We start from the raw sequence: 26,716 nt of genomic DNA on the forward strand, positions 1-26,716 counted from the left end.
CACCTTCCTTAATTATTGTTTTCTAATAAATCCTACAACAAAGCAATGTATTTCCTCCTCTCTATAGATTTGGTTATATTCAAAGAACCTGTCATGATATGTGATGGGGAATGTTTCCTCTCAACCTGCAAGATCAGAATGACCCAACGTGAATGCACTTAAAATCTTTTTTTGCAAGACTGCCCATGATCCATACCAATGTATTCCATAAATCAACATTTCTTTTCAATTTTAGCTCTCAGTTACTTGTGTCTAGTCAGAAGCAGCCACTTGAAGGTCATTCTACTATATACAAGTTGATAATACAATTGTAGATGTAATTTCTTTTAAAAGTTATTTTCTTTTGTATTGGACAAACCATTAGAATTCATGTCGAGAATTACAATGAATACAAAAAAAAAAAAAAAAAGCTATGAATTATCATTCCTTTGATAATTCATAGCTTCAGATGTAATCTTGTGTAAAAGTTGTCATGAAATTCATGAATAATTAGAATAATAACGATGACATAGTTACTAATTAGCAACTATGTGTTGACTGTATTCTTATACAGTCATCACTCACCATAGCAAACACTATTATAATAAGAGAGTTTATTTTTCACTTGGTTAGGCTATAACTTGGATAAAGGATTAAACTAAACTTACTATTATAATAAATTCACTTTCTATAACAAATGCCAGAATTCCAGAGGTCTAGGTTGTAGCCCTTCCCATAATGCATAGCATTATACATGCCTGAAAAAGGTGTGTGTGTGCTTTGCATTATGGGATACTAAGGCAATTCATGTAAAGTCATTATCCTCTATACACAAGTAGCCTAGTCCTGAAGATACTTCACATGCAAACTTTGTTTGCTTACACTTCGATAAAGAATTAAACAAGAATATAATTTCTTGGCAAGTTTAATTTATTTCTTTTATCCTTACAAGTTTACTATATTGGGACTTGACTATATCAAACATTGTTATAATTTGTTGCTTTTAGAAAGAACATTTTCATTCCATTATTTAGGTGATCATTTGATATTTATTTCAGTATGTGAAAGAAGCTTTTAATAATCCCACCCCCCCCCCCCCCCACCCCCCCCCCCCCCCACCCCCCCCCCCCCCCACCCCCCCCCCCCCCCACCCCCCCCCCCCCCCACCCCCCCCCCCCCCCACCCCCCCCCCCCCCCACCCCCCCCCCCCCCCACCCCCCCCCCCCCCCACCCCCCCCCCCCCCCACCCCCCCCCCCCCCCACCCCCCCCCCCCCCCACCCCCCCCCCCCCCCACCCCCCCCCCCCCCCACCCCCCCCCCCCCCCACCCCCCCCCCCCCCCACCCCCCCCCCCCCCCACCCCCCCCCCCCCCCACCCCCCCCCCCCCCCACCCCCCCCCCCCCCCACCCCCCCCCCCCCCCACCCCCCCCCCCCCCCACCCCCCCCCCCCCCCACCCCCCCCCCCCCCCACCCCCCCCCCCCCCCACCCCCCCCCCCCCCCACCCCCCCCCCCCCCCACCCCCCCCCCCCCCCACCCCCCCCCCCCCCCACCCCCCCCCCCCCCCACCCCCCCCCCCCCCCAACATTCCTTTTATCCAACTCAGCTGTCACTCTATTATGAAAAGTTAGTAAATAGCTAAGGCATGACTGAACCTTCATAAAGCCATGCTGCCCATTATAGAGTATCATGTTCTTATCTGCCATTCATGAATTCTTCTCTTTGACCAACTTTTCCAGTACTTTTACCACCTCTACTTCTAAGATACTAATTGGTCTAAAATTTGCTACCATAGACTTAGAGCCTCCTTTATGCAAAGGAATTATTTTGCCCTCCTGCCATTACTCTGGGACTTTACTAGAGGCGACTTAAATTTAACTGTCTAGTCAGAGGCATTGTCAGTTCCTTTGTGCATTCTCATAGAACCTGAGCTAATATCCCATGTAATTGTAATCATGTCCTATCTGTCACTTTATTAACACTGAATTTACTTCGTTTCACATATACTTTCTGCTCACACCCTTTTAGCCTCCCTATATTGTTGCCTTTTTACTCAGTCTTGTATGATATTACATTCAGCATCATGAAATGACCTTAATGAACTGCTCATTAAACATTTCATTGAATGTAACATCCACAGTAATTAATTGTCTACTGTGTCCATCAGCTGTATCTTCTCATAATCCCTCTTTCTTTTACACATATCAAAAGAACTCCCTCAGATTTTTCTTGGCCTGATTTGTTAATCACTGCTCTTATACCATACTTTCTTTTTCTTTAGCAAACATGCCGTCTTCCTAGCTTGCTGTTTGTGTTCATGTAACTGATTATTGCATCTCATCTTATACCTCCTCTACAGTGCCTTCTTCTACATTGTATGCTTAATCTCACCATCCATTTTACAACACCTGTTCTGTTTAATGTAATACTTTTTGGAAGATATTCAGCTGTTTTTGCTGTTAAATATTTCTTGACCTGTTTCCAAGCAGCATTGATTTTCCCTCCTCACAGTAGCCCTTGTATAGTTGACCACCACCCAGTGATCATCTCGATTCTATTCGTATGCTAATTGATATGCTGAAATGTGGTGGTGATCAGTGTAATAAGTTCATGCAAAGGAAAATCTGTAAGCAAAACTGTAATTCCATAGGATACCTCTCAAATGGCATGCAATGCTGTTTATAAGACAAATCTTAAATTTTTCTTATGGATTACCATTAAAAACCAGATAAAAAATAAACTGATTTTCTTTGTTTTTACTTATTTATATGTATTTATATATTATAAAGATAATATAATTCAATAACTTTGATTTTATTTATGTAGGATAATCCTCAAAGAGATAAAACACACACTGTGAAGAATACTAATAATCCAGGTTAGTAATATATTAAATAATTTGTATGCAGAATTTGACTAGGAAATGCAAGAAATTTATAGATAGGGGAAGTCATGATTTCCTGTCCATTGGTTTGAAAAATGAGTAGCCAAACTACTTATTTTCCTCCAGAAATACAATGATTGCAGTGTCATTAGGAAGATTGTTCGTATGATACCATCCCTTATTAAATAATCAGTGGTAAGAAGAATTATGTATCCACTTTTATTGGCTTGGATAGATTCAAAAAAGTGTTGTTTGCTGTGCTTTGAAGTATAATATAGAAAAGTCTCAATGAAATTTAATTAAATTAGATTTCTTGCAGTTTCATTAAAATTCTTGTCCTTTTTGCTTTCCTTGTTTGTAAAATAATCCATGATGTAAAAAAAGCTTTATCATGCCATATTAGATCTGATCAGTATATGAAATACGAAATAACATCCCAATTAAATAAACATTCTGATGTTCAGATTTGAATAAGTGATTATCCAAGGAAACTAATTTAGATTCTAATGAATAATAATAAAAGAAAAACTGATAATTTTAATTTTTAATTAGCAATGAGATCTTTGTTATGAGCTTTCTAAAATATATTCTTTCAGCAGAATACTAATTATTTATTGTTTAAATGAAAGTAATTAAATTTTAATCAGATTTAACATTTAGCTCAGATAAACCACTTATATTGCAGAAGTTCATGGGTACCTGTTTTTCTTATTGATAGAAAGTTTGTCAATAAGAAATCAGATATTAGAAATTTTTGTTGTTTAGTACTGGGAGTTTATGGAATATATTTACCTGCAGGTTTTCTGTAAACTTAGAAAGAAAGAGTACTATACTATTGGGAAGCCATACGATTAGAGTGTCTAGAAAAGATAGGCTATTATTAGTTTCTTTTTCTATGGTGAACTGAATTCTGGGGTGCTGGCTGTCGAGGAGGAAAGAGTCTAATGTGTCTGAGCCTTGTCACCAAATGGACAACACATCATTGGTGTATCATCAATATATCACAGAAGGTTTGAGAATGACAGTGGCAAGAGCATTTCACAATGCTCCAATAGTTATACTTTCTATCTGTCCTTCCAAATGGCAGAATTGAAGAGATCACTAATGTTGGGGGAAAATTTTTTTTAAGTGAAGTTTGAGAAGCGGGTGGGGATATTGTTATAAACAACTGATGTCAAAAATAACCTTCTTAGATTAAAGATTGAAGTAGGAAGAATTTTTTTTATATAAGATGAAGTATGGCCAGTAAAGGAGATTAAATGTTTGGCTAGTTTAAAAGAGGGAGGAATCTGACTATAGTAGAAGAAGTTGTTGAGTTTTAATAATTTTATGTAATCCTTATATTCAGAGTGAATATTTGAGGATAAAAGTCTTAAGGTTTTTAACTAATTCAGAGGACCAAAATGCAACATTTATAAGAAGTCTCTTTAAGGATTTTTTTTTGGGGGGGGGGGGGGGGGATTTTCTGCACATCATAATCTAAAAGTTTGAAGGAGTGTAGTCTCTGAACAACACATTCATTTTCAGTTGTATTCACTAGTCTTAAGAACCACAGCAGGGTTACCCATACTGGCTCTAGTAATTATCATAATTTTGTCTTTGCATATTTTATGAAGAGAGTTGGCTGTTGGAGAGATCTTTTGGGCAGCAGAGTTTGCATAAAAATGTTACATATGTCAAGACTGATGTTGTTGGCAATATTTGATGATAGATTGTTGATGCTGCACTGTAAATGCAGTGTGAGATCTAATATCAGAACTTGACAAGGTGCCACTTCAAAGTTGTGAGTGAGGTAAGGATACAGATGACTGTTTTGTTGAGCCTTTTTTGACAATAGGTAGATGAACAAGAACTTGAAAAGGTTGACTCTGTAGTTCAGTAAAATATTTCCATAATCATCATCAAATTCCTGGTGTATCCTCAGGAAGTGTACAGGATATTATGTGGTAATGTTGCATGAAAAGAAGGAAGGATTATGGGAAGAGGATCAAGAGATAAAAAAGGACATGGTTTGATGGTATAAGATCAAGGACAGGATCATATGACTGTTAAAACAACAAGAGCTGTCAACAGAGAGAACTGGAAGGATATAGTGCTGCACCCTCACATTGAGGAAGCTACATGATGTTTGCATGAAAAAGTTACATCATGTCAAGACTTCAACATTATCAGATCTTATATTTCTGTCTTCTGAGGTGCTTTTTACTGTATCAATCCACCGACATCTTGGTCTTCCTCTTTTTATTTATTTATTTTTTAATTTTTATTTATTCATTTATTTTTTTTTTAATTTGTATTTATTTATTTATTTATTTTTACTTGTTGACCTGGCACAGAACTGTTAACAATGTCACATTCTTTCCTAATATTTTGAAATTCTCATTGTTAATATGATACTGTCACTGATGCCATCTGTCAACCCCCCCCCCCCCCAATCTTTCTCAGAACTCTCATATCTGTGGTCTCAGGTCTTTGATCAAATGTTTCATTTCTAACTTAGCTCTCAGATCCATAAGTTAAGTTTGAATACTGTCTTTTATACAGTTTAGTGTTTTAATAATGTCTCTCTTATTCCATATAACTGTATTCAGTTGATTTCCTACCATACCAGCATTGCTAATTCTGTTGTTTCTTTCCAAATTTCATTTGTCATCTTCATTAAAAACTGTACTTTATTAAATAGTTGAAATGTTTTACTTGTTCTGTAGGTTCCCATTCATGCCATTTGTGCCTGTTTGTTGTTGTCTTTTTATTGCTGATTTTCATATCAAATTTATCACATTTATTCAACTTAGTCAGGAATACTTTCAGGCTTGTACTAGATATATTTAGAAGTATAACTAACAATAATAAATTTAGTTTAATCCTTTATCCAAGTGTAAGCAAAGAAAGTTTGCACCTGAGGTATCTTCAGGACTGAGGCAACTCACGGTAAAGGTGGACCAAGCTCTCATCACTTCTTATCTTAGTATCTCCCATAATGCAAAGCACATCTCCTTGCGGACATGTATAACGCAATGCATTAAGGGAAGGGCCACTACCCAGACTGGTTTCGACCTTTATTGAGGTCTCGTCAGTGGGAGCCAGACCCAGAGGTGGTGATACCAAGGTGGAAGCAATGGAGAAGTCATATTTACCTATGCGAGTTGCCAAAAGGTGTCTCACCTTATTTTTAAAATACTCTTTTAATAATAAGGTGAGACACCTTTTACTCCCACATACTAACCTTTAGGTTGCTCATTTAGAAATGAGTCAGTGTACTAGCTGTGAAATGTACGCTTTGCGGAGTGCGGTCGGAGTGTGGTTAGATGATAATAAAGGATTGAAGGTGTGTAGAAAATGTAGGGAGAATGCGGAATTGAAGTGTATTTCGGATCGTGAGTGTGATATTTTTGTCAACCTTCAGAATGAAGGAAACAGGGATATGACAAGAAACGGCAAGGTTGTACATGAAAATTGTGAGAGTGTGAATGTAGAAAGTGTGAATGATAGTATAAATGGTTTCTCAGAGAACAAAAAAGATGAGATAGATGCATTGAGTGAGATCGCATTGTTGAATAGTGCGATAGAAAGAGCAAAACAGCAGCTAGAGTGCATGAACAAAAGTAGACTGAATGAACCAACCAATAATAAAAGGTATGACAGGAAAAATAGACGTATGAATGTGAACATGAACAAAATGAAGGATAGAGTGCTGTATGGAGACTCGTTAGTACGAGGTGTGTTAGTAGAGGATTTGACAAAATCGTACCAACCTGGTGCGACCATAAAGGACGTAACTGCGTCTATTAGAGAGCAAAAGGAAAGGGTGAAAGAAATGATTGTTGTGGCAGGTACGAATGATCTGAAAGGAGATAAAATGAAAATGATAGAAGACCTGAATGAATTGTTTGAGGTAGCAAAAGAAAAGAGTGAGAGAGTTAGAATGATTAGTCTTTTGCCACGGTATGACAGTGAAATGTTTAAAACGAGGGCTATAATTGCAAATGACTTTATGCGTGGGTTATGTATGACGAGTGGTGTGGAATTTGTGGATGTGTGGAGTGAGTTTGATGGGCAAAAGGATCTATATAAGATGGATGGCTTGCATTTGAATGGTTACGGTGTAAGAAGACTTGAGAAAGTGTTGCTGAATGTAGTGGATGTGCAAATTCAGGGAAACTAGATTTGTTAGGGGGGGGGGTAGAGATACAGTCCTTATGGAGGCAGTTGAATGTAAGAATCAATATAATATGCCAGAGCAAATAAGGACAACAAATCTGAGTGGGATAGTTAATATAAGGCATCAAGGTAGGGTTGGGGCTAATGGGGGTCTTAAATTCATGTACACTAATACTAGGAGTATTAGGAACAAGAAGGAAGAGTTTTTGGCCATGGTTGGCACTTCCAGACCACAGGTTATAGGTATTAGTGAAACATGGCTGACTGTAGATGATATAACTAGTGGGATTGAATGTGATGGGTATAGTGTGTTCAGGAATGACAGAGTGAATAAAATGGGGGGAGGAGTATTGTTGATGATAGCTGATGAGCTCCAGCCAAGGAGAATAGAAGTTGAATTGCAGGATAGAGAAAAGAGCACATTTGAGGCCATTTGGTGTGAGATTGTGGCTAGCAGAACTAAATATACAATTGGGTGCTGCTATAGACCAGGTGATGGAAAAGATGGTGGTGACAGTATGCACAAGCAAATAGAAGAAATGGGTGGAAGGAGGGTGATTATTATGGGAGATTTCAACTATGGTCGCATTGATTGGAGTGAGGAGAGGACACACGGGAGGAAGGAACTGGATTTTATGCGGTTATTAAGGGATAACTATCTGCGACAGCATGTAATGGAAAATACTAGGGGTCAGAGAGTGCTTGACCTAGTAATTACATCTGAGGATTTGGCTGTAACAAATATGACCACATTGCCACCAATCGGTGAGAGCGATCATAGGGTCTTAACTTGGGAGGTGGCTAAAGGTGTAGAATTTTCAATTAAGACAGGGTACATGTGGAATTATTGGGCTGGAAAGTATGACAAGCTTAGGAGTTTGATTGGTTCAGTGCCATGGCATGTACAACTGCAAGGACTAGAAGTTGATAGTGCATGGGAGGTAGTTAAGAAGTGCTTGCATGAAGCAATGTCTGACTGTATACCTAGAGTCCGAATAATAAATCAAGTAGGGGTTAAATGGATGAATAACACCATTAAGCTTGAGTTGCAAAAAAAGAAACAACTATGGAGGGAATTTAAGGAGAAGGGTGACCGGCAGGCACATGAACGGTATAAAGCACAGGCCAGAAGGGTGACGAGTGTGGTAAGAAAAGCAAAAAAGGATTACGAAAGAACATTGGCCATGCAGGCTAAAGAGAATCCTAAACAGTTTTTTAGATATGTAGCAAGTAAAAGGAAAAATGTACATGGCAGATTGATTTTAAAGAATGCCGATGGTAGGGAGGTAACTGAATCAGTTGAGATAGTTGAGTTACTGAGTGAGCACTTTGCAAGTATATATCATCCAGGTGGTGACATTGCAGAAACGAATAAACCAGTAGATTATACGGGAATTGTGGTTAATGAAGTGGAGGTGAGTAGTCTATTGCATAACCTCAATGTCAATACATCTGTGGGATTGGATGGTATACCAGCTCGTGTTGTACGAAAAGCAGCTAAAGAATTGTCAGTACCCTTGACCATTTTGTTTAATTTGAGTCTCGGGTCTGGGTTAGTCCCGAGCGGGTGGAAAGAGGGGAAAATAGTTCCACTGCATAAAGGTGGTTCCAAGACTGCTGTAGTAAATTACCGACCGATTAGCATATCAGGAATCATTGTCAAGGTCTTAGAGAAAATAGTCAAGAGGAAAATACAAGATTGGATAGAAGAAAATGGGATACTGTATCGGGGACAGCATGGTTTTGTGAAGGGTAGGTCATGCCTCAGTAACTTGCTCACGTATTATAACACAGTGACGGCTGAACTGGATAAGGCTAATGGGTTTACGGTGATTCTACTGGACCTTGCCAAGGCCTTTGACAGGATTCCACATGGAATTCTAATCAGTAAATTGCAGCATATGGGAACGGACATAGGGTTGGTGAGATGGATAGGAGGGTGGTTGACAGAGAGATATCAGAGAGTGGTTTACTCGGGAGTAGAGTCCACAAGACGTCTTGTGACTAGTGGAGTGCCACAGGGCACTGTTCTTTGACCACTGCTTTTCAATTTGTTCATCAATGATATTGGAAAGGATTTGAGAGGAAGTGTTCACTTGTTTGCTGATGATGCAAAGTTGGGTAGAGCAATTGTGAGTGCACAAGATGTCAAAATTTTACAGGATGATTTGGATAGATTGGAGGTCTGGGCTAAGGAGAATGGATGTCAGTTTAATGTGGCAAAATGTAAGGTTATGCATTTTGGGGTGAAAAGATTGGCGGCAGTTTACTGCATTGGTGGAACCGTGCTCCAGGAAATTGATGAGGCACGAGATTTAGGAGTGTTGGTAGATAAGGAATTGAAATTTAGGGGACACATTGCAAAAGTGACCAAAACAGCTCATCAAATCACTTGGTTGCTGAAGAATACGATGACAAGCAGAGACAAGCAGGTTATTGTTCCTCTGTATCGAGCCTTGATAAGACCCCATCTAGACTACTGTGCTCAGATTTGGTCACCTAGGTTTCTTCTTGATGGGGAGGAGGTGGAGAGGATCCAGAGGCGAGTGACCAAGATGATAGCAGGTCTGTGGAATGAACCGTATGAGAACAGGTTGAGGATTTGTGGGTTGCAAAAAATTGGTTGATAGGCGGAGGAGGGGAGATATGATTGAGACATTCAAATTACTGAAGGGTTTCTATAAAATTAATTCAGAAGATATTTTTGAGAACAGGGCTGGTTGTGGGAGGACTAGGGGACATCCATGGAAACTGGGCAAAAGTGTGGTTAGTAAAGGTGTTAGAGCTGGGTTCTTTACTTTTAGAGTTGTGAATGAGTGGAATGCGCTCCCTGAGTCTGTGGTGGATGCTGTGACAGTGAATGAGTTTAAGGCGAGGTATGATAGATACTGTATGAATGTCAAATAGTTGTGATGAATATGATTTGGGGCCTCCCTCGATGAGTCCAATGACTCCCTGGAGTTGCCCGTAATAATAATAATAATAATCTCCCCCTAAACATTCTAGTTTTCCTGACTTTACACTTCAGAACTTTCTCAAGCCTCCTGACTCCAAATTCATTTAGATGCAAGCCATCCACCTTATGTAAATCCTTCCTTCCATCAAACTCACTCCATATGTCCACAAACTCCAAATCATTCCTTCTGCATTGCATACGACTCATTTGTAATCATAGCTTCCATCTCAACTTGCCTTTATCATACCATGGCAACACAACTTTCACTTTCTCACTCTACGTTTTCACATACACTAGCAGCTCTTCTCGCATACCATACATGTCCCCTGCTAAATTATTTGTATCAGCCAAAATAAACATCTCTTTCACCTTAAGTCTCTGCATCCTTATAGCATCACTGACATCCTTTGCCTTAGCTTCAGGAATACAAGACTTTATCACACTCTCCTCAAACCATTATCTGACTTATTACAAAATTCAGGCCTTATTTTCATGCTCTGTTTTCTTTCCTCTTTCTTTCATTTCTGTCATACCATCCTTCAGGTGTTTCTCCAACCATCCAATCTCACGTTTTGTCCTGTGAAGAACTCCACATAAGTGCGCTATCTTTTCCATTACTATCTGATCATTCTCTTCATTTTCCACTGTGTCATTTGTACAGTCACTCGTACCACTTGCAACACTAACTACATGAATGACATTATTATGCATTTCGTCATTCAGCTCACCACTATCACTCTTCTCTTTACACTTATGGCATTCACTCACAAAACACTTTCGGCAAACACATTCCCCAGTTATATTCTTCCCCCAAAAATCTTTTGTTTTGCAAAGGATATACATTTTGCACACATGCTGCAGCAAACATAATCACGCACATTAAAATCTCCCTCCATTGTTTTGTGCATCGGTGTCATGATGCACAATATAGTGTACAATAAAACAAATATTAAATCTTTAATAAGCAAAAATTAAGCACACACTGCCCTTATAGTTAATCACACAAACACTTATAAATATACTGGTTCAAAAAGAGTGATTTAATTTTCACTAAAAACTTCCAGAAAGTACTTATCTTTTGTCACTGATATTCACCACTACCTATTATATAATACAAATTATATCTATGAAGAAAAAGAAGAAGAAGGTGCATTTTTATTGCTACAAAGTTTTTGAGACCTTTCAAAGTGAACATATTTAGATTTCAAGAGGCATCCTTCTCACATAATTTTCTGTGACACAAAGAAATTTCCCAGAAAACCCGTTATCTCTAGTTACTTTGAAAGGAAAGATGGATTCTAAAATGTTTAAATATCCTAAGCACCTTTATAATACATCCTATTATGTAGCTAAATTCAATAAACCATTAACTGACTTCAAAAGCTTGATAGCTAGCCCTGTGAAAAGTGCTTGTAGATACAGGTCCAATCCAGTAGAAAGAATACTGAAATGACTCGATATGTAAAGAATTTGTATCAGTTATTACTAATATCATTAAACAAAAATTAGTTAAGGAAATCAAAGACTAGAGTGAGTCATCTTCTAGGTGCTTTTTACAGATATATGTAAATGAGAAAGAACTTATGCTTTATTATCATCATTAGCCCTCCATGGAATCAAGAGACTCATCGCGAGAGGTTCCACTCTTACTCACACATCTCATCATACCTTGACTTAAATTGCTTCATTGTCTCTGCACTCATCACACTTTCAGGCAGTGCATTCCAATCATCCACCACTCTCCATACAAAAAATCTGCTCCTTGCCTTCCATCCACACCCTCCTTATACATTTTCCTGGGATGGCCTCTTGTTCTCTCTGCCTATCTCCAGCCATTCTTTGAAAAACCTCATCCACATGAATCTGGTAATTATCCCTTATGTACTAACTTATATGTCTCTATCACGTCCCTCTCCACCTTCTGTCCACTATGCACTTTGCCTTCTCTCAGTCTGTCCTCATACTCCACATTCCGAAACTGACTTAGTCATCTTTTGAAAACCAGGCTACCAAATCTGTGTACAATAATCCATATGCAGTCTGATGAAAGCCTTATACAGTGGAATCAAAGTTTCCTTACTTTGACATGTCACTATTCTCTGCATCATTGCCATAATCCACTGTGCTGTTCTCACAATTTAAGTAAAATACCTCCAAAATTTTGTATTGCTATCCACCATCATCATCCTCTGATCTTTCATCTCCTTCACTTCTTCCAACATATCCCACCAATCTTATATTCTCCATCTCAAATTTTAAAACCTTACACTTTGCTACATTGAACTGACATCTGCACACACTTGCCCATTCACCTGGTCTATTTAAGTTCTTTTGCAAGGCTACAACATATGAACTATATAGATAAAAACTGAAAGATGAAGATGCATTTGCTTCCACAATTCCTTTTACAAAGTCAACATCTACAGGGTACTTTGATATATCAGAGAGTGAAATGGACAAATTCTTGGCACAGAAAAAACTATAATTGATTAGCATGCACTTGACAATGAGCTATTCCCAAAATTGGCACATGCCAGATCTTATGTGAGCATAATGTATTGTATATAATTTGAAGTATCGCTGTTTTAGTTGCTTTTAAAGATTATTACTATTAACATCTGACCTCTATGGAGTGAAAGGCTTCATCATGGAAAGTTCATACAGTATCTCATACAAAAAGATCATCAAACATTCATAGTTTCCATGCTCACCATACTTTCAGGCATTGCATTCCACTCACCAATCCCTCTCAGTGCAGAGAACCCTGAAACTCTGTTGTTGTTGTTATTATTATTATTATTATTATTATACAACTTCTAGGAATGGCCTCTTCTTCCCATCTTAACATCCACTCTTTTTATAATTCCTTCTATACTAATCTGATAGAATCCCTTAACTAACTTAAGTCTCTGTCGTATCTCCTCTTTTCCTGCTATCCACCAACCACTGTAATCCACATTGCCTCGAACACTTTTCATAACCAACACTCCAGAGTCCTGATATTACTATGGTTATTTGTGTTTGGACCCTCTCTAGTGTTTCCACATCACAAGGAAAACTAGGTGACCATGTACATCAACTAGGTATTTAGTTATTTTCATGGTATTGATTACAACACAGAATGATAAGAGAATAATTAATATTTATTAACTTAGTAGCTGATATTTTGCTGGTATTATATCCACCATCTTCAGAGCACAAGAACAGTTTGTCACAATACACTAAACAGTAATTTGGTATAACAGTGGGACTAGCTTAAAAAAATTTATGATGGGCAACATAAGGAATTAAAATCCTAATTGGTGCCATTTATGTTGGAAAAGGAGAGAAAAGAAGCATTAATTAGATCTTAAAATGACTGCCTCCCAGATTTTTGATAAATTTATACATCCGTATGAGGTTTGGAGTATGTTTTAAAGCTGCTGTTGATTCCAAAAATGCTTTCTCTGACTTATGACTTCTGTGTTGAGGGGGAATCCAAGGCATAGGCTGCTAGACCGACTTTCCATAACGATAGTACCAAATGTCTTTTTTTTTATGTTTACCAAAACGGATGTCAACAGTTCTTCCTGTCTCTCCATTGTGAAGTAACTTTGCAACTTAACTACTGGTATATAGAAGCTATTGACATCATATCAGATTGCCTCAGTATCCCATAATTACCAGCACCCCTCCCCCCTTTTGGATATGCATATTGCCATGCATTATAGCTAGAGATACACTGCTGCTTGGAAAGAGGTCAGCAGACACCATAGTGTGAGGAAGACAGCCATGGCATCCACCTTAATAAGATGTAGAACCTCCTTTTGCTGCGATCACTGCAGCAATCCTATGGGGCATACTTTCCACAAGCGCACAATAGCAATCAATGGGAATTTTGGACTATTCTTCCTGTAGGCATATAATGAGGTCTGGACTGTTATGAGAAGACATCCATTGAATGCTCACTCAATGCTCCAGCTCATCCCACAAATGTTCAGTAGGGTTGAGATCAAGGCTCTGTGGAGGCCAGTCAAATGTAGTGACATTTATATCCAAAAACCACACAGTTACAGCAATTGGCTCGTGAACACACGTGGATCTGCAGTAAAAAAAATACATACTTAAAATCCCATAATAGAGGGCCCAACCTGTCCTAAGAGATAGATGAGGTAATTGGGGGAACACCACATGACAGTAACAACAATGCAGTTTCAGTACTAGCCTTATGACACAGTGCATTGGCTTGCCAAAAAAGAAGTGGTCAATTCCATAGAAATTCCACGAACTAGGAAGCATTTCATTGTCCAGAATGTTCAGATATCCTTCAGAGTTCATTGTTTGTGGCACTACAAACAGAGTTCAAAGCCAAACCAGGAAAAACAGGACCGTATCATCACACTGCCAGTTCCGAATTTCATAGTTGGGGGTTACACACTCTGGTAAGTGACATTCACCAGGCATACACTATACTCACACTCATCCACCTATTTAGTAGGGAGGGTAGTATGATTCGTCGCTCCATAACACAGCTTTCCAAGCTTCCATTTCCCACTGTACACGTTCTTCGTACTCTGAAGACATGTTGGTTTTGGGTAATGTAGGGCTTGAATCGTGTGGTCCTGCCATGGAAACCTATGTTTTAAGCCTCTCTGAATGTTTTTTGTACTGATTTGTGTTCCAATTCAATACCTGGACACATTCAATAAGGAGTTGGGCGACAAATAGTAGTTTTTACATATTTTTACATATTCTTCATATCACTTGAGGGTCATGTTCAGTGAGTGTGGGGAGTCGTCCACTGCAGGTAGCGCTTGCTCCCTGTGCTTTCAGCTCACAGTATCACTGATTGTTGACACCTGGGATGGCACAATTTGTCAACAATTTGCCAAACAGGCAGGCTTTCACCATGGCATCCTATCACAACACCCCTTTCAAACTCTGTCAGTTCCCTTCTTGCAGCCATTTCACGCAGACACAGTTGCACTGACTTGGGAGCATCATATTCCTTCAATTTACACTATCTACAAACACTTGACTCATTACATGGCATTGTCCATTGACTTCCTTCTGAGAAGTGTACTACCCGGTTTCAAACTTTAATGAGAACCTGTTATAACTCTGTCTCATCCTCTCTCTCCTCAAAAAATTTACCCCTCATCAAAAACATTCTGCAACTATATCTTATCCAGAATATTTTGATGATATGGTGATATAATTTTCCTACTCGTATATGACTTTTACTATTAATTCAGCTCTTGGTATCTCCATGGGGTCTTACACTGACGAAACCTCATTAAAGGACAAAACTAGTTTGTGTAGTGATTCTTCTCATAATGCACAGCAGTATATACATGTCCAAAGTGAAGTATGTTGGGCATTATGGGATACTAGGGCAATTTGATGCAAAATCATCTGTCTCCATATATAAGTAGTCTAGTCATGCAGCTACTTCACATGTAAGCTTTTATTTGTGCACACATAAGTAAAGGATCAAAAGAAGAATATGATTGCTTGTCAAGTATAATTTACTAGTGTTGATTTTTTTTTCCACATTTAGCAATACTCACACAGCTACTCACTGCCTTTTGTTTTGCATTATAGAAACACCAAGTTGGATGAGCTTCATGATTTCTATTCTTCATTTCTTTAGTTAGATTATTGTTCCCAATATTCTGATTCAAATATTTTCCAAGAACATATACAAACACTTCTTCTTATAGCTGTGGAAACATTTACTAAGCCATCAGATGAGGGTTCTGCCAGGCTTTGGTTCCGTCCAACCATCAGATTGAGGTCATGTAAACCAGACTCATGTTAAGTGATGTACATTCTCTTGGGCATTTGCTTCCCTAAGAGACCAGTTTCATCTACATTAAAATATGTTGGCAAAGATAACTCTCCTGATCAACATGCTCCCAGTATTCATTTTTAAAGGCTTCAGCTACTTTTTTTTATCAGCACTTTTTTTTTACCTACCTCTCCATGCTTTACAATGCTTTTGATATTCACACTGTTTTTGAAGCATTAAATCAGCCCTATGTGCTTTTAAAGTCTTCAAAGTGCACAGCACTACCGCTTCATATAACTTTTATTCTATACTTGCACTTTAAGAGCAATGTTTAGTAATTTAATTTTATTCAGTTAATATTATAGATTCAGAAATAACTACAATTAAATTAATTATAATTCAGAAAGGTCAAAGAAACATGGCTTAACAAGTGGAAGAAAATAGAAGCCCTAGAAATAAAATCACTAACTCAAGAGGTATACCAAAAAATAAATGATCATGGAACTTTTCAAAAGCAGTGATGGCAAAATGTTATTTTGAAACTGAAGAAAGTAAAGATGTATTGTGAATATATTTCTGATCTTTTCAGAGATGAGAAGAGAGAGAGAAATTAAACCAGAGCTCAACAATCTTGAAGATGGTCCTCCACTACCAAAAGAAGAAATATGAAGAACTACAGAGCAAATGAAGGTAGGAAAAGGCACCAGGTCAAGATGACATTCATTCCTGTGTAAAATCCCTAGGAAAAAATGGAATAGATGAGCTAAGGAATATATTCCTGATGAATTCAGGAATTCTATCTTTATAAACATCCTGAAAAAGTCTTCAGCTGTCAGATGATAACAGACCAACAAGCTTGATGAACTATAATAGATTTAGTTTAATCCTTTATCCCAGTGAGAGCAAACAAAGTTTGCGCCTGAAAATATCTTCAGGACTAAATATAGTGTTGTACTATCTTATCCAGTAAGTAGTGCAACACCAAGGCAACTCGTGGCAAAGGTGGAGCAAGCTACCAGGCACTTCCATAGGCACAGATGACTTGCTACTGCTTCTGCCTGGTATCTCCAGCTCTGGGCCTGGCTCCCACTGAAGAGACCTCAATAAAGGTCGAAACTAGTCTGGGTAGATGGCCAATCCCTTTAATGCATAACAGTATACATATCCACATAGGAAATGTGTTTTGCATTATGGGAGATACTGGGTTAGAAGTGCCTGGTAGCTTGCTCCACCTTTGCCACGAGTTGCCTTGGTGTTGCACTACTTACTGGATAAGATAGTACAACACTATATTTAGTCCTGAAGATATTTTCAGGCGCAAACTTTGTTTGCTCTCACTGGGATAAAGGATTAAACTAAATCTATTATAGTCTAACCTAGTGATAAATAAATTTTCAACATCTTTCTCTAAATCCAGAGTAATTTTTAAAAAAGGTGATAAACCTTTTGGCAACTCCCATAGGCACAGATGACTTGCTACTGCTTCTGCCTGGTATCTCCAGCTCTGGGCCTGGCTCCCACTGAAGAGACCTCAATAAAGGTCGAAACTAGTCTGGGTAGATGGCCAATCCCTTTAATGCATAACAGTATACATATACATATCCACATAGGAAATGTGTTTTGCATTATGGGAGATACTGGGTTAGAAGTGCCTGGTAGCTTGCTCCACCTTTGCCACGAGTTGCCTTGGTGTTGCACTACTTACTGGATAAGATAGTACAACACTATATTTAGTCCTGAAGATATTTTCAGGCGCAAACTTTGTTTGCTCTCACTGGGATAAAGGATTAAACTAAATCTATTATAGTCTAACCTAGTGATAAATAAATTTTCAACAAGCTTGATGAACCATGTAATAAAATTTTCATTACAAATCATACTGGAAAGAATAAAATCAAAAGTAGTGCATGAAATAAAGGACATCCAAAGTGGATTTGTGCAAAAACAGGAATAAGAGAGAGAGAGAGAGTGTCTTCAATATCAAAATGATGTTAGAAGGAAACTTGGAAACATAGAAAGATGTTTATCTTTATTTTATAGATTATAATAATGCTTCTGATAGTGTTCAGCATAAGAAATTAATAGAAAAAGACAAGAATGACAAGAGATATTATGTTATTGATATCACTTTCAGTAGTTTCACGATTTTTTTTTCTTGTACACACAGTCAACACCATTCTTAGATATTGAACAAACTGTAAGGAACTATATTCTGCATATGTTACATATTAATTTTAAAAAACATTTTTAGCAAAATGCATGATCAAGTTTTCAAATACTCTTAATGAGCCACTTTTTTATGTTGCTGCTAGTGAGTCAAGTACTGAAGTATTAATTTAAAAATATTGTTTGAAACCTTGTAAATCTTTGACTAATGTAGTGTACTATAATGGATGAAATCTGTCTCAGCTGTTTAATTAACCCTGTGTAACTTTCACTCAAGAAATGTATAGAATTACGTTGTTTTTTTTTAAATCTTGCTGAGTCAGCATTTTTACATCATTGCTATCCTGAACAGTTTTAACAGTGCAGCTGAATTAGTTGAATTCCTACCACATTTCAAGATTTCATTCTTAGGGTTTCTTTCGATGGAATGTTGTAGACGATTGAATGAACCATTCATGAGAATACCAACAGCAGATTGTTAACTAGTAATATACATACACTAGCCAAAATACGTTGGCAAAAATTGTGGAAACCTTTTAGAAAAAGTGTATTTTTGAGGTTTGATGACTCATAACACCACTTTTTTTTGTGTAATACCATAAAATTATATATCAATGGAAAGATAATTTAATCAAGAATGTAACGCAACAAAGTTTGTTCAATTATCTGTATTCTATGAAAAGTTATAGCCAAATAACCAGAAAAAAGAAGCACAACTTGCTTAGGTTGATATGACGTAGCTTTCCTTCATTTGAATGTACCCAATGAGCATGAGTGTTTAGAGAGCCAATCAGGTGTCATCTTGTTTTGGCAATGAGCCAATAAGGTCACAGTAGAATTCAGCTATTGATATCATGTAATGGAGCTGAAAGGAGGACATTTGTCAGTGTGTTATGTGATTTGCTATCAAGTTGGTTGGGTTTTTTTTGTGTGTTCTTTCATTTAGTGAGCTTGTAAAACGTAATAAAATTAAAGAAATGGTGCAAAGAGTTGACTGGTCACCCAGAAATTAGCGGTGTAAATTAGTACTATTAAGTGAACAAGTCTACATTTATGAAGTAATTAGAAGAAAAATTGGTGGAAACTTAACCAAAGGTGGCATTTCTAAATTTTTGAAGAGGTATAAGGAGACTCATTCACTACAAAACCAGACTGGTAAAGGCAAGAAAAGGTGCACAACAGCAAGTGATGATAGAAGAATTGAGAGACTGTGCCTATGTGACAGAAGAAAATCATCTGGGTGTATACAAGATGAAATGGCGCAATACAATGTGAAGTTGAGTGCAAGGACTGTTCGGTGCAGACTGCAGGAATTTGGTCTAGAATTCCACGAAAAAAGCCATTTTTATCTCTCAAACAAATGTTGAAAAGATTAAACTGGGCTAAAAGCCATGTTAACTGGACAGCAGAACAATGGGACAGTGTTATTTGAAGTGATTAGACCAAAATCTCCCTGTTTGGTAGTGATGGCATAAAATACTTAAGGAGAAGAATCAGAGAAGATTTGCATCCTGATTGCATTACACTTACCGTGAAACACCCACTTAGTGTTATGATCTGGGGTTGTATGACATCAAAAGGTGTGGGCAGAATTTGCATGATTAATGGGAATATAAATGCCCAAAAATACATAAATGAAATACTTGAGCCCAAGCTGAAGCCTTCTACACATGATCTTTTCCAAGATAATGAAGCATTTATATTTCAACAGGATTCAGCTCCATGTCGTGTTACTGCTGTGTGCAAAAAGTGAAGCCTTCTACACATGATCTTTTCCAAGATAATGAAGCATTTATATTTCAACAGGATTCAGCTCCATGTCGTGTTACTGCTGTGTGCAAAAAGTGGTTTCAAGATAATCATATTTCACTGCTGGAATGGCCTGGGAATAGCCCATACCTTAACCCAATCGAAAATCTATGGAGCCGACCAAAGAAATTTGTTAGTCAGAAGCAACCCACCAATAAAATCCAATTAATAGAAGCAGTAATTCAATCTTGGTTCACTCCATCGGAAGGCGTTGTAAGGCCGTAATTAACTCTAAAGGTTACCCAACTATTATTTGGTTTATGGTTTATTATGGTTTAAACAGAAGAGGTAGACCATACAGAGAATGGATAGACGATATAAAAGACTGGTGTGGAATGGGCATACAAAAGCTGTGACACTGTGCACTGTACAAAGAAAGGTGGGAGAAGATAGTGAAGCAGGCATCGGACATCAACGGGCAGTGAGCCCATGATTCGTGATGATGATGATGAACTAAGTATTAACTCACATTGTGAGAATTTTTGTATCTATATATCTCATTTTTTCTGTGTGTTTCACTTTTCTTCTTTATAACTGCTGTTCTAATAAAAAATCCTTCATAAAAGTTATTGCATTACATTCTTCATTAAATTATCGTTCCATTGATATATAATTTTATGGTATTACTCCAAAAAAAAGTGGTGTTATGAGCCATCAAACCTCAGAAATACACTTTTTCCAAAAGATTTCCACAATTTTGGCCACTAGTGTAATATTTTAATTTTCATGGAAGTGTTCCTCTATTTATTGTTTTGTTGTAGTGTTGTGTAGCTCAGATCATTCGAGATACCCTATCACTGCGGCACTAAATTTCTCTTCATGAAATTATGTTGAAATGTGGAGCATTTTTCATAGATGACTTATGTGTAATCAAATTATGATTTCAATCTCTACTTTTTATTTTCAGTCTTTAGTGCATCATTTAAGTTCAACATAAATAGGAAAGCCCGACAGTTAGCAAGATGTTTTAAAAGACAAGCTGTCAAATTGGAAGTATTCTCAAAAGGGTAAATACTGTTGCAGAATTTTTATAAATTTATAAGAGCTTATATTTATAAAAGGCAGTTTGTTTTACATATGAAAAGTTTTATAGCATTACATTTTATACTACCCATATATTATATTCTATGTGATTACACTATAAAACATTTTTATCATCTATCAGTAATGAAATGTTTTTACTTTGTCCAAATGCTTAATTAGTCCCTTCCAAAATGAATTCAGATTCATGATTTAAAATAAAAAAAACTTGTAGAGACTACTCTCATTCGTGTACATCTGTCCAGGAATTGACTACCATAATGTGATTTATGGTTGACTATGGGCATAACAACATGTGGTGAGGACCCTATCTCTTCCACATATTGTCATAAGTATTAATGGCTATAAATCTGTGTGTGTTCACTGGGCCAATTTGATTGTTCTGAGGGACAAGTTTCTGACTGAAAAAACCCTCTACCACTGTATGAGACCAGCTAACTCACCTTTAGTCAAAAGAGACAAGATAAAGGTTCCTCACTTCATGAATGAGATCGAACCCAATTCTTTCCAACCAAAGAACTTCATCTATACAGACTGAGCTACAGAAGCTCTACTATAATTCAATTAAACTTAATTACATAAATTTCAGCAGCTATACTTTAGAACATAGATACATAACATTTGGACTATATATATATATATATATATATATATATATACACACACACACACACACACACACACACACACAATATACACTACATCTTACTACAGTAAACTGTAGAATAGCTGATTTTTTACTGTTGACCTTAACATTATACATGTCCTGGCATCCTGCTTGGAGATTTTGATTGGCTGTCATATAAACATACTGAAATAGGGTAATGTGGAATGTGAGTCATCGAAATATATAAAAATTTTTGGTCTGTCATTGATTGATGCGGCCCTTACAGGCTTCTTTGAATTTCCATTCAAAACCATGTTTTAGTGTGACATGGAATGTGCCTTTCCATTCAATTGTATGGACTGTCTCTAAGACATGATCAGAAAGGGAGAGTACAATTCTTTGATAGAGTTAGACTGACTTTTTAAATTTCATGTAGGGGTTGTAAAATAGTATATTTAGATAACTTGGAAAGCATTCTGCATATTCTTTTCAGTATGCCTTTTTTGTCAAGAATGGCTGTGGCCTTATTTTACTATTACTAGGGTATTTCCGAGTCAGTCATTTATGAAATGTCACTGATTATAAAATCAATTTTTAGCATTTGTTCATCTTTGTAAATAGTTTTTAAGGTGCTAATGGCATCCAGTTTTTGTGCTGGGTGATGGTAAAAATCTTATTTGTCTTGGCCCTGCATGTTTTTTGTAGTCACAGAAGACAAAAAATACAACGAGAATTCATGCAACAAGTGTATTCAGAAAAAGAAGTATATTTTATTTTACAATTTCATCCATCCATCTTCAAATCCCAGCTTTCCTAATTGGATTGTGGGGGAAGAAGCTGCAAAAGGAACTTCCAATAGTCACGATCCTCCACCACCAATCTCAGGTGTTCTGGTGGGACTTCCAAACGTGTCCACCCAAGGTTTTGGATATAATCTATCCAGCGAGTCCTTGACCTTTCCATGTGGCCTCTCACCCTCTGGCTTGGCAAAGAGGGCCTGCTGGAGGAGCCTCTCTTGTGGCATTCTGACCAGGTTACAATTTCATTGATTAGGGAATTGTATATGTTTGCCCTGTTTATTTATAGACCACTAAAGTACTAGTGATGTAAATCAGTGAATTAGATAAGATGGCAAGAATTAAACAATAATAAATAAAGTGATAAAAGGTAATGACTCAAAAGAAAAAAAGTATGAATTTAAAAAGATATGGGTGTAAGAATTAAAAATTCTAATACATCACAAGTCAGTGATATGATGTATGCTGGCCATTGTAAAGAAACTGACATTAGATAGTCAAGAATGTGAAAACTTGCTATGTGCTGGTCACATGGTGTTAATGGAATAAAGAAGTTAATGGAATCGAGTTGGTTTGAGAACAGGAAATAATTATTTTATTTAACTGCTGTGAGGTTGTGATTAAGTAGGATCTTTTTTTATGTTTATGATGTATTGGTCATTTCTTATAGCAATCCATTCAGATCATTGTAATTTGCTTATGCTATCTTGGAAATTAATAATGGTAATCTCACTGAGGGATGTATTTGGATTGTATAGCATGTGGTGATATTTCAGTGGTGAGATTCTGTTGATATTGTTTTCATTTTTTGTTTGTGTGTTTCTTTGCTATAGGATGTAAACAGTCAGATATATGAATATTACAATCACAGTAATGTTTAATTATGTACGATGGTGGATCCAGTGTAAAAAAATGTTGCAGCCAGATTAACAATTAAATTTATATACATTATGCCATGATAATAAGCCAGAGGATTTTAATCTGGTTTTATGTTTTAATAAGTTCTGTAGTTAATATATTAGTGGTGAAAACTTGCTTTAAATATTTAAAGATGTGATGGATGGCCTTGTAGATGTTTTGTATATATATGGGAATTTTAAGATTATTGTCAAGGGTTTTGATATTTTATTTTGGAAGGTAAAAATATGATTTTGGGCTGACTGGATAACACAGCTTATTAGTTATAGAGGATATTGACAAAGATGGAAAATATCTTTGAAGTGTGCAGTTCCTTGTTTTAAAGCCATGATAAATGATGAGTAAATGTATGCACTGATAGATTGTGTTAATATGACAAATTTTTTTATATAGTAAGGGTGATAAGAAGAAAAGTGCAAGTAATTGGCGTTATATGTAGGTTTGTGGTGTACTTTAGTGTTAATATGATGAGCAGATCTAGTTAAGGTTAATTTTTTTTAAGAAAAATTTTCAATTTATCTTTCTTATGTTCAATCAATAACTGCAATCTGTGGCTAAAGATGTTTAAAAGATGCAGTAATTTTTTAATGCCATATTCACTACCAATATATAGACCATCATGAACATATCTACTGCAATAAGAGATACCAATGGGGGGAGGGATAGAAATTATGATTTCATGAGCTTGAAATATAGTAGCAGTTGAGATATTTTTAAATAATAAGTTTAAGGTGATTTATTTAGGCAACACAATCAGGTATAGCGTTACAAAGAAAAACATCTTGAATGAAGCCAATTTCAATTCAAAATGGGAAGTGGAACAATAAGCCCTATCTGTGCCTGTGGTTCCACTGAAGGTACCAATCGGAAAGAGGTTAAAAGTCATTAGCAAGAAGGCTGACATAAGAATAAAAAAAAATGCGTTCTTTTTGGAGATCTGATGTAATACAGCAATCCCTCGATTAGTGTGGCTAATGCGTTCTTTAAACCAGGTGCATTAATCGAAAACACACTAATCGAATATAATAACCTATGGGAAAATGTATAATTCGTTCCTCAAATTTCTTTTTTGAAACCTTAATTTTTTTATAAAAGAATTAAGGCATCTTAGGACCTAGTTAAAGGAAACCATGAAGCTGAAAGACAATAAAACATATTCAGAGTATAAATTTTATTATTCTACTTCTTAACAAAGAATTGAGCTAACCTAGTTTGGCGGGCATTTTTTTTTTTTTTTTTTCATACAACCGACGGTATGGCATTATTGCTTCTTCTGCAGATTTTACTGCTTCTCTCTTCATCAGGGTCAGCCTCTAAGCATTGCTGCTTAAAAACTTCGATTGTACGGAAAATATTTTAAAATTGTTTCTGTGAAATCTCTTTTTGCTGACTATCAGTGGTTAAATTTTCTTCATATTCTTCGGTATCTTCCCACTGTGCATCTAAATTTAGCAGGTCGGAATCACTCAATTCTTCAGAATGAGATTTAATTAACTCGTGGACTTTATCATTGAAGGGGAGAAAGAAATGAAGGACGTATGAATTGGTCGCCAACACGCGAAATCACGTGCTTTATAGATAAAATTTCCCAACTGTTATGCAAGCAAAATAGTTATTATTATTATTATTATTACTATTATTATTACCCCAAGATCTCATGGAGTCAAAGACTCATCTGGGAGGTCCTTTTATCACACACACATCTCATCATACCATGTCTTAAACACACTCAAACTCCTTGCAGACATCACACTCTCAGGCAAGGCATTCCAATCATTCACAACTCTGCACGAAAAAAACCTGCCTCTCACTCCCCTACTCACACCCTCTTTATAGATGTTTCCAGGGATGACCTCTGGTTCTCCCCTGATCTCCCACTATTCTCTGTAAAACTTCTCCAGCATTGATCCTATAACAACCCCTTACCAACTTGTAGGTCTCCATCATATCTCCCCTCTTCCTCCTCTCCACCAGACTCTGCAAATTACATCTTCTCAATCTTTCCTCATACTCGACATTCCAGAGGTCAGAAACTACCTTAGTCAGTCGCCTTTGGACCCTTTTCAACATCTCTTCATCCTTCTGAAAACCCGGTGACCAAATCTGGGCACAATAGTCCATGTGAGGCCTAATCAAAGACTTATACAACGGAACAAGAATCTCCCTGCTTCTACATGTCAGTGTCCTCTGCATCATTCCCAGAAGCCTTTGTGTTGTCTTCACAATTTTGGCAATGTGTCCCCTAAATTTCAGATCCTTATCCACTATCACCCCCAGATCTCTTATTTCCTCTACCTCCAACAATATATTCTCACAAAGCATAAATTTTGCATCCCATCTTTGTTTTCCAAATTTTAAAACCTTACATTTTGCAACATTGAACTCACATCCCCATTTCCATGCCCAATCACTCAATTTATTCAAGTCTTCTTGTAAGGCCACAACATCTTCACTACTCTTTATGGTTCGTCCCAACTTTGCATCACCTGCAAACAACTGAATATCTCCATCCAAATCTTTGCCAATATCATTAATATACAATGGCTCTAAAACAGACCCCTGAGGCACTCCACTAGTGACTGTCCTTTTCCTGGATATCGCACCCCCCATACACAACTTGTTGATACCTATCAGATAACCAGTCTGCAATCCAATGCACTAATCTAACATCCAACCCCATCTGATCTAGTTTGACTGTCAACTTATCATGAGGTACTCTGTCAAAAGCATTTGCGAAATTCAAGTATATTACTGTGTATCCTTCTCCTCTGTCCAAGGAAGCAGTCACTTTATTGTAAAAAGTAATTAGATTACTAAAACATAACCTCACTTTAGAAAATTCATGCTGTCCATCAAAGATAATACCATTGTTGTCAACCCAACTCTGGATTCTAGTTCTCACAAGCTTCTCCAACAACTTATCATTACATGTCAGTGTACTTTTTATCACAGTAGTAGTAGTAGTAGTAGTGCAATCTTTGCGATACTTGCAGTGTGACCTCAGAACTTTAGTCCACTGTCTGCAATCATCTCCAAGATCCCGAAGCACCTCTCCACTCATGCAGTATGTAGCTTTATATCTGTGCATCCCAAAGTGTAGCACCTTGCATTAATATTAAAACTGCAGCTCCTCTCATCTATCCTAGCTAAAAGACTTCAAGTTCACTCGATTCTATTATACTTGACAAGAAATTATATTCTTGTTTAATCCTTTACCCAAGTGTAAGCAAACAAAATTTGTGCATCATTGTATGGGCACCTTCATGGAGTCTGAATTCTCGTTGCAGGAGATCAAAATCATTCCACTCATTCACAACTCTCCAAGCAAAAAATATAGTCTTCCAACCTCCTACTAATCACATTTTTATTCAACTTCCAGGGATGACCTCTTGTTCTGGTCCCTCTAGCCAAGTGCGGAAACATTTCCCCTGCATCAAGCCTGTAAAATGCTTTAAGCAACTTAAATGTTTCTATTATAACCCCTATTTTTCTCCTTTCAACCAACTTCTGCAACAAACCCTCAATCTATCCTCATAGGTAGATTAAGGGTTTCCACATTCCATAGGTCATTATACCCCTTTTTGGTATCTGTCCAGCAGCCACCATCTTATTCACATGACCAGTGTCATG

At 37.2% G+C, this 26,716-nt stretch overlaps 1 protein-coding gene across 3 annotated transcripts in view; it reads left to right on the top strand.

Annotated features, from left to right (window-relative positions):
• Positions 1-26,716, top strand: part of l(2)gd1 (lethal (2) giant discs 1) — a 473,445-nt gene that overhangs the window by 397,869 nt on the left and 48,860 nt on the right. For all 3 annotated transcript variants that reach the window (XM_090391229.1, XM_090391230.1, XM_090391231.1), the window contains exons 20-21: positions 2,804-2,855; positions 20,631-20,730. In XM_090391229.1, coding sequence (XP_090247355.1) covers positions 2,804-2,855; positions 20,631-20,730 — 152 coding nt within the window. The remainder of the gene's footprint in view (positions 1-2,803; positions 2,856-20,630; positions 20,731-26,716) is intronic.

The sequence above is a fragment of the Typopeltis vanoorti genome, chromosome 4, assembly GCF_054136105.1.
Source record: "Typopeltis vanoorti isolate ZY-2024b chromosome 4, IOZ_Tvanoo_1.0, whole genome shotgun sequence".
In the NCBI taxonomy this organism is placed as follows: Eukaryota; Metazoa; Arthropoda; class Arachnida; order Uropygi; family Thelyphonidae; genus Typopeltis; species Typopeltis vanoorti.